This window comes from Athene noctua, chromosome 28, assembly GCF_965140245.1.
Source record: "Athene noctua chromosome 28, bAthNoc1.hap1.1, whole genome shotgun sequence".
NCBI classification, from domain to species: Eukaryota; Metazoa; Chordata; class Aves; order Strigiformes; family Strigidae; genus Athene; species Athene noctua.
The window spans coordinates 5,743,189-5,752,875 of NC_134064.1; the positions used below are offsets into that span (position 1 = coordinate 5,743,189).

At 41.2% G+C, this 9,687-nt stretch overlaps 1 protein-coding gene across 4 annotated transcripts in view; it reads left to right on the top strand.

Moving 5' to 3' along the window:
* Window positions 1-5,955, top strand: part of UNC5D (unc-5 netrin receptor D) — a 151,141-nt gene extending 145,186 nt beyond the window's left edge. For all 4 annotated transcript variants that reach the window (XM_074928397.1, XM_074928396.1, XM_074928398.1 and 1 more), the window contains 2 exons: window positions 1,293-1,471; window positions 3,666-5,955. In XM_074928397.1, the coding sequence (XP_074784498.1) occupies window positions 1,293-1,471; window positions 3,666-3,870 (384 nt within the window). In that variant the 3' untranslated portion in view covers window positions 3,871-5,955. The remainder of the gene's footprint in view (window positions 1-1,292; window positions 1,472-3,665) is intronic.
* Window positions 5,956-9,687: the final 3,732 nt, after the last annotated feature.

Consider the following 9,687-nt stretch of genomic DNA (forward strand, 5'->3'; position numbering starts at 1 on the left):
CAGAACACAGCTAAGTGTCTTTCTGGTTCTTTATTTGTTATTTCATACAAAATTCTGTCATTCTCTCTATATATATCTCAATACAATGTTGCTGCTGTATATATATATATTTATTTTTTTTAATTTTTTTTTTTTTTAAAGGGACCTATCTGTCCACAAGTCCCCAGAGCGTGTTAAAACTGTTTTCAAAGGGATGTACTAGTTTGGAAGGCTTTTTCATGCCTATCTCAAAAAGTGATTGAAGAGTGAGGATAATTTGACTGTAAAATAAATATATAAATAACAACTGAATACTTGAACTGCTCATTGCTTTACAATTCCCTGAACTAACCAGGTAGCAGTCGCTTATCTCACATGTGCAGGGTATGAAAATCTACTATTGTTCTGCATATTTAATTTAAACAGTCAGACCATGCGATATATCTACAGCCCCACTATTACTTTGCATGGGTGACTTTTGGGATGTGTCATAAATGTTATATGAAGAGACTATAGCATCACTGTTATTTAATATTTATGCTGCGTTGCACAGAAATGAGTAATGCATGGAAATGTGGCTCTATTACACATGACTGGTATAATTTCATGGGAAAAGAAGGGGCCAGATCTACAAAAGGAGCTGGATTCCAAAGAGATTTTGGAGAAGTGAGATACTTATAGAATTGAGGTGGGGTTTTTTTAAAAAAAAAAAAAAAAATCACAAAGGAGAGATTTGTGTGTCTATATTTTCGGCTTAAGCAATGAAAGTTTTAGAAACACATATGCTTTAGTGGCATCCCATCTACCAATCACTGCTCTGTTGGACTTCATCAACAAAAGCAAACAAAAAGAGGAAACTTGTAGAAGGAAAGTGACGCTATTTTAGATGTGTTTATACGGAAGTGCTTGTGATGTTCTAGAAGTCCCTTCACCAATCAGAAAAACACCTCTTAGCTCTTTGTTTTTCTGTGTCAGTTCTACAGTCTGTAGCTGGAATTTCAGACTCAGGTGTCATTTTTTTTCGTCCTCCAGAAGCAGCCTCGATACACCCAGAGGTGTGTGTGGGCAGGCTCACTGCTGTAGGGCCCTGCGTAACAAAGCAGGAAAAAAGATACAGCGCGGGCTGCACTCACAGCTGCTCTCGTTCGGAGGAGGCTGTGCAGAAATCTTGTCTCAGTTCCCATTTCAGCAGGGGGGTATGAGAGGACTCGGGTGTTACGCTGTTACTACGCTGAAGGCGGCCACCCACAGACCCCGCGGAGGCAGAAAGCCCGATGCCCGGTCTAACTGCTTTGCTTTTCTGTTCTGTGTAGAACGAAAGAGAAACCATCACTTTCTTTGCACATGATGACAGCAACTTCCCTGCACAGATGGGTCCAAAAGCATTCAAAATCCCCTACTCCATTAGACAACGGATCTGTGCAACGTTTGACACACCCAACGCCAAAGGCAAGGACTGGCAGATGTTAGCACAAAAAAACAGCATTAACAGGTAATGAAACGCAGTTTTGAAAGGTGAACATTTACATACGCAATAGGAATAATTTGCTGCTGTTACGGATTTTTTTTTGTTTGTTTGTTTGCTGGTATTAAAGATGTGTGCATAGTAATTAACACACTCTCAAGGATAAGCTGCAGCTCATACGTTCTTTTATATACACCTCGCTGCTGAAAGCAGGAGCTCTCTGAACAAACCCGCGTGCCCTGTCCCACCTGATGAGGTCGGTTTCTGTGTTCTGGACTGGACCTTCCCTTTGTGCACCCCCAGAGTCGGGGCTGGGCGAGGTACAAGCCCGCAGGAGGAGCTTGGCGTGGTTGTGTCCTGCGAAAGCTGGGGGTTAAAGGACTTAGGAGGTTGCACGTTGTCTTAAAAAAATCATCTGGCTTGGTGCTGTGGCTTCTGTCTACATGTTTTGTATTCCAAAATGAATTACACATTTTGCAGATTTTTTTTTTTTTTTCCTAAGGAAAGGCATATTTCAAAAAGAAAGTCATGCTCTACTGTTAGGAGTAATAATGTTATGATTATTAAAACTGAAGGATGCTGTAAAAACTAATTTACTACTTATTTTGCTTTTTCTGCTTGGCTAAATTAAATTGGTGGAGGCAGTTCACTCTCAGAAATATTTTCCGATTGTCACAAACACCATAAACATGTTCCCAAGAGGATAGAGGAATACTTAAATCAAGCAAAATAACTTTTCATTGTCTTGTTGCTTTGCACGGGAATCTCAATAAACCACATCTGAACCAAAGAAAAAAGTAATTTATAGCCTTGCAGCAGTTGAGAGAGTCGGAAAATTCTGCTTTACTTAGTGGTGTTTACTACCTATTGTCAGGCACTTTAACCTGCCCTGGTTCCCGTTCCTCATGCGTAGGGGGAGCTGGAGGAGATTTCGGGTTCTCCGGAGGCTGAGGGACGGTGTACTAAGGAGATTACACTGACCTGCGTAAGACCAAATTTGTGAGAGCCCTTTAACTTTTGATTCTGTCCTGGAGACACCAGGTGTAGAGTCTTTACAATATTTCTTTTTATAAAATCAAATCCATAGATGGAAAAAGGAAGCTGTTGACCAGTTTAAGAAACCCAATTATAAAACCAGATGGTCAACACTTGACTTCATAGATTTTCCACCTGTCCGCTGCACCGTGTGATCCGATAGTGCCACCGTCACGTTTCCCCCGTGTGTTTCAGGATCCAGGCAGCTGCCACACTTGTCGTTCAGTTGAAGTCAGGGTGTTACTTGAGAAGAGTAACGGCCCGGCTTCAGTTCCTCAGCTTCGCCTGTTCTTCCCCTGCACCAAAACTTCACACCCTGGCTCCAGGGGACTTCTCGCAGCCTGGAGTCGTGCTGCACCTGCACACGCTGTTACTGTGATCGCCCGTGGAGATGAATGTAACTGGGGAAAGGTCATTAGCAAAGCTTGAGATAAAAAATGGTCCCTGCCTGGTTTTTACTGAAGAGTAACAATGGTCAGCAGCAAATATTTAATTATCTTGGTTTAAAAAAACCAAACAGCAGCATTTAAGTCCAGATTTCCTTTTCTGTGCAACAGATTTATCCATTCCTTCCTGTATTTATAGAAATACATCTAGATGTAATATAAATGCTATAAATAACATTTATGCTTCTGATCGTGAAGTTATTGTACTTAATTGGATGATTATGTCCAAAGCTCATAAATAGGAGTTACAGGGTAACGTGTTTAAGACACTTGGTTATATCAAATTCTTTGCAAATACCACCCCTGCAAAGTCCTAAAGACTACATTATTAATAAAATATGAACTTACAAGTTAAAAGATGTCATTATCTTCACATAATCACCAGCATCGTGTTAAGTTACATAACTCCCCTCCCTGGCAAACACTTGCTGAGTTTACTAATGATGCTTTCCAGGACCGACTGGTTTTTGAAGCTGCATGGGATGGTCCTACTGGGCAGCGTTTATGTGCAGGTCCCTTGGTCAGGCTCCTTCCGCTAAACTGAGCAAGTGACAGTTGAAGATAAATGCACCGGTGTGTGTCCTCTTGAGGGTTCCCTCAGCTCAGCTCATCAAACTCTTCCTGAAGGCTTTTTGGTTATTTTAAACACACGTGTAGTGCTAGGCACAGCAGAGGGCACTTTCACATTCATGGTACTGTTCCTCATCCTTTTTGTTCACCTTTTTCTCCCTTCCTTCCAGGAATCTCTCCTATTTTGCCACCCAAAGCAGCCCATCTGCTGTCATTCTGGACCTCTGGGAAGCCCGGCATCAGCACGATGGTGACCTCGACTCCCTCGCCTGCGCCCTGGAAGAAATAGGAAGGACACACTCCAAAATCTCAGACATAACAGAAACTGAGATCGAGGAGCCTGACTTCAACTACAGCAGACAGAATGGACTTTAGTCACTTTTTTCCATTCCAGAACTGACGGCCAGCTTTGACTATACACTAGAGATTCGCGTTGGCAGGGAGGAAATAAGGGTTTCTGCACAGTGTGCATGGCAACAGACCCTCATTTCCACAATGCAGTTTTCAGTTGGAAGAGCAGAAGCGGCCCTATTAGAAATCATCTCGTTCATAAGGAAAACACAAGCTTCTCCCTGTCCTCTCTCATTTAAAATTCATGTTTTAAAATCAAAACCAAAACTACACATCTATCATTCCTGGGGCAGGAAGGAGTGAGATACAGAGCCGTGAAAGGTAAATATTCTGACATTGTGTATTTAGGAAACAGGAATGCTAATATAATGCCTAGGGAAAATCAGCAACTGTGATACTGAATATTTAGAGCCCCCAGAGGTTAATCCTAGTTGAAAGGCTTATCTTCTTGGGGCCTGGAGTCCCCTTTGTCCTGCATCTCTAACTGAACATTTACACAGTGGGTTTAAAATGTCATTTGAGAGCATCGTGTTGTCACTTAGGTTCTGCTACAGGAAAACGGAAAATCTGGCTTTATCCTGTTCAGATGTTTGCAGAATTAGAAGATCTCATAACTATTTAATCGATGTCATGTGTATTCCAAACAATTCCTTTTAAAAATTCCATCACTTAATGAATGTATATTTGCGGCAGAGCTTTCCTGCCTGTTCTGTTAACAAAATAACAGAACAGAACCCTTCTCTGTGAAATTAGTGTGTGCGTGTGTGAGAGAAATTTTCTGAAGTGCTCGGTCTGCAAACTTTCACTTAGTCAAAAAAATATTTCTTTGGGGGTGGATTTAAATAACCAAATAAACCGCAGGAAATTGCCAGCCCTGTTTTAGCAATTTTACACATTTTTTTTTCATTATTTCATGTTCTGGGGCTAAACTAAGAAGTAAAGGTGAAGTCAGTCAGCATAAGCAAGGCCTAATTCTGGTTTGGTTTCAGTCTGAAACAATAAACCCCACACGGTACTGCCAAAAACTGGCTTGACTTCGTTGTTCAATTTGGAAATTTCACAGGATTTAAAGCTGGCTGTGTTACACTTGGTTTAGTTACAAACATACCGCGTTCGACACCAAAACCAGAATCTAACTAGAGAACGCTCTTCATTTTTAATCCATTTCACACAAAAATCATTTATTACTTCAACTGAACCAAAAATAGAGCTGTCACTGTGAGTGAGTGTTCTAGTGGAAACTGGTACTGAGCCAAATTTAGCCATTATTTTTTTACTCACATATTCTTTGAAGTTAGCCGGGGTGCTCGCTAGCTCTGGCCCCAGGCTGTCAGCTTTGGTGACGCGAACACAGTCGTATAAAGCGGGAACCAAGAGCTTTATGGCAAGGCAAGAAATTGAAAACAGGCATTCTGGGGGGTTTTTTACCCCCATATTTGGCCGAGAGCAGCATGATAGGCCACAGGGTAGGTGTTTAGTGTGCGAATCTTTAATAATCTGTAACTTGTTTCTTTACCCAAGATTCCAGTTCTGAAAATTCTGAACAACAACTCTTGATGTCAGACCTCGCTTCTTCTCACTGATCTGAAACTGCAAATTTCACTGCTTTTCCGGCTCAGCTGGCCAGAATAGGCTTAGACTTATAAATACTTAGACTTCCCCAAACATTTTCTGCACTTTAGTATTTCATGCAGTCTGACATGAGAGTTCCTGTTTGCGATGGGAAGTCATAATGGCTGCGAGCATATTTAAGACTGAGACAAAAATACCAGCTTATTTGGCAGCAAGCTGTCACTGTTTTCAGCAGCACATGGTTCTATCTGTGTTTGAATTATATTTCTAGTGACTTCCAGTCCTCCTCCTCAGAAACCTGTTCTTCATTGGACAAAATGTCATGAATTAAAAAAAAAAATAGGGAATGGCATCCACAGAAAGCGCTGTCGTTGTCTGGGAAACCAGCTACAGTCACTCTCCAGCAGTTAATTTGTTCTCAGCTTCTCCTCAGACACAGTTTTAATGTTCAGACTAGCTTAGGTAAGCTGCCACGGCAAAGACCTAGGAACTACCTTGCAGGTGCTGTAACATATTCATGTCATTCTGAAGAGCTGTATGTATTTTCTCCTCTCGTTTTCCAAATACACGTGAGCTGCACACGGCAGATGGGGTCAAAGGGAGCTGCTCCGTGAAGCTCAGACCTTAAAGCTTTTTCTCAGGAAACGCGCAGTTTTTACTTTCAAGACTTGAGTAGCTTTGAAAAACCTCTTTGTAGAGCGACACCCAACTCTGCCTAGGGAATGCTCGGTGAAGCCTGGAGAGGGAGGAACCAGAAGGCGTCTAGACCTCCAGAGTTACACCTGAAAGGGCCTTGAGACCGGGGGGTCTGGGCTGCACACCAGAATACACCGAGTTAGAGCCAAAACCCAATGAAGTCGAGTGTCTGAGTTAACGTACTGAAAAGGAATAAAAGTCAAAGTTTCTTACAATGACAGAAAACATTTAGTTTTCGGCCTAAGGTAAGATTTTAATTTTTACATTGCTCAACAGAGTACTGTTTCCCTTTAGGTTGTGTTTCCTGGGTTTTCTTCGTTTTTGAAGCATCTTCTTTGTTAACTGATCTTACTTCTGTGAATCCGAATCAAGATCTCTCACTTTTTCTAACCTGTTTTTGGTTTGATGCTCTTGGGTTGTTTTAGTGGACTAGAAATGCCACATTGCTGCTCACTCGCCTTTCTCCCATCGGAATGGGCTGTGCGGCAGTAACCCAACTGCCAGCCTGCATTTCTAATGTGACCTTACCTAGCTGTACACCTCAGTCTTATCAGAACTGCCATACTATGTCAGGTGAAAATCCGTTTAGTCTTGTACAGCGTCTCTAATAGGGTTGAGTTTAGGGAAACAGTGTAGGGACCGTGCCCAGGACTAAGGGACCCCCTCAGCACGGGGTTGCATCGGGACCACGGAGAGTCAGGTGTACTGTCCTTCCACAAACTGACTTTTGAACCCACTGAAACACTTGGCCTTCATGAACAATATCCAGGAGAAACAAGTGCCGCCATCTTCTCTTCCATTTTTTGAAGAAGCCCTTCCTTTCCAGGCTTTCCTTCTGTTTAACACGCGCTGCCTCACAGCTGCGCTGCGTTCCCCTAGTTCTGTGTAGTAAGGATCACTGAGTAACGGCAAGCAAACCACCTTGCCTGTAGTAGGCATTCTTCTACAAGCTTCTCTTACACTTCATTTCTGCTCACTCCCTTGTCTAGGCTGAAGAACCCTGATTTATTCTACTTCTTTGTGCATCCTTGCTGTTATTCTCTGTATTGTCTCTCATTCTGTATCTTTTTGGAGATGGAGTGACCAGTCGCCTGCTTTTCAACAGGAACGCAGGCGAAATCACACAGTTCCTCCATTTCCTCAGTTTCTTGCTGTTTCCCCATTCAGTATCAATCCCAGAGGATTAAGAACTTGCTATAGCATCAGGCCACAAGAAACGCCTGCAGGAGCGCGCAGGATGCCGGAGAATGCAGTAACCAACTCTGCTATGCAAATTACTCCAGCTAATACATCCTGAACATCCAGAAAATAAAACCCGTGAGGAAAAAAAATGTGTAGCTGAAAAAAAAAGACTGAAGTGACAGAAAAGATGTCAAAATCATTAAACAAAAAAAAAAAAAAACATAGCAAGGAAATGATTTGTTCTCCATGATAACGATGGGTACTGGTAGGCAGTAACTGGGCAATAACATAAGTCAGACTTTTGAGTGGAAAAACAGGCTACGGGGTTTTTTGTATTCTCTTTCCCCCGCTGCATCTGTTGATTACCTGATCTGCCTGGTACAGACATGCCTGTTTTCAGATGCTCTCTTTCTGTTGTTTTGTGTTAGCATCATGGGATGATATTAATAGCACTTAGCACTGTTACTTATCAAGGCTTATGCCAGTTCTCCTCCCTTTTTTATGCACAGTCCCGGTTTTAGAGATGGAGCAATTAAAATGGTTTTTAGGTAAATGCTTCTGCTGCCGTATAAATGAGGCAGCAACGTGGATTTTGTCACCGTTAACAAACAGCTGAACAATACAAGTAAAAGACGTTAAATGTTTGCTTCCTATTTTCCACAGCAGAAAGCAGCTGACTGCTGCCAGCTCCCCCACAAGCCTGCTGTAAGGATGCTTTGCCGTACAGTATTCTCTCAGAATGACAATTCAGAATTTGTATGCAAATGCTATATAAATAGATCCGTTGAACATTATTAGCGATCTTCAATTTCCAGAAGCACATTTTTAACATCTACATTAAAAAGATGTTTTGGAAATCTGTATACATATATGTATGATCTGATGCAAAACACAGATGTAAAGGAGCATCTGAAGCAGGATTAGAGGCCGGAAATTAAAAATTTATTCTTTTCCTCTATATTATTAAATTATGAATTTTAAAAAATAATGTAAAAAAAAAAATCTCTTCACAAGCTAGAAAGTAAAAGAAAGCAAAATGTAACGTTACACACTTAAGATTCCATCTAGCCGCCCTGGGTCCAAGATGGTGAAATAACTGTTTTGATTTTACATCACCAAAGAATCTGCTCTAGTGCATTTTCATCTTCCTAAGCACTTTTCCCAGATATTTCTGTGCTGTGAGTCATTTAAGACTAATAGTTGCATTTTAAAAATGACTTACAATTTTGTCACCAAAATGGTGCTCTTCACAGCTCCGCCAGACTGCAGCATCGTAAAGCTAATTTACAGTTTTTACAACACTGCTTTCGCAGTCTTACTAGTTGCCACCGAAATCCTTTAAGCCACAAGGAAAAGGAACCCTGCTCTGTAGATTTAAATTCAAACTTCATTTACCAGTGCAAGTCCCATAAAACCAAGATATACTCCCACAAAAATTTTATCGGGCTTTTTGTAATAGATGAAAAGATATCAACACAAGTCTCTTAAAATACAGGGAACTATTTTTGTTGTTATTTTTATCTCTGGCAGCAGCTGGCCGCCTCCTCTCTGGGCCTGGCACAGCTTGCTTTCAGCGGGTTGAGAGAGAAGCCTGTTCAGCATAAATCACTAAACCAGGGATCTTCCTGTAGGACTCCGTGGTGTTCCCATCATACTAGAGGTCCATTCTTTTTTTTTTTTTTTTTCACTCGAAAGATAGTTCTGTATGAGAGTTTTACAACTCTCAGTAACTGATCAATTCCAGATAATATTTTCCACTACACAAAGCTATAGCTTACGTATACACCGAAGCTAAAACAAGTGAGGAACTGTTGAGGACTTCTGTTCAGTATTTGAAAAAAATTGTTTCCAGTCTATTTCTACCTATAAAATATATATTTAAGCAAAGGGCTGCGTTATTTCTTGGGTAGTAATTAACCAAGTGGAAAACAGGAAATTTATTTCTCAGTCCTTAAGAAAGATCTGGAGATTTCTCTTTCTAGCCTTTCTTTTACTAACTTCATTATACTTAGGAAGTTCTCCCGCTTTCTCCACAGCAGTTAACAGATGGTTAACGTTATTCACTGAGAACCTCTTTCACGTTAAACCTGCTGAAGGGTGTTTTCCGTGGGTTGTTCATTTGTGCTATGTGCGTTGGGAAGATGACTCCCTTGACACTCTTCCTGCTTCAGAAGAGGCTGGCGGTCTTCCCGCAGCAGCATGTAAAATGGCACATATATCCTTTCCTTGGATATATAATGATTGCCTAGTTAAAACAGTCTAGTTAATTACTTAAAAGATTCCTTATCAATTCATTAACCTAAAATACTAGGTATGTAACACGCAATACCTGTAGCAACAGAGAAACTCAGTATGCTGGTAAGAGATCATGAATCATTTTCTAGTAGCGCA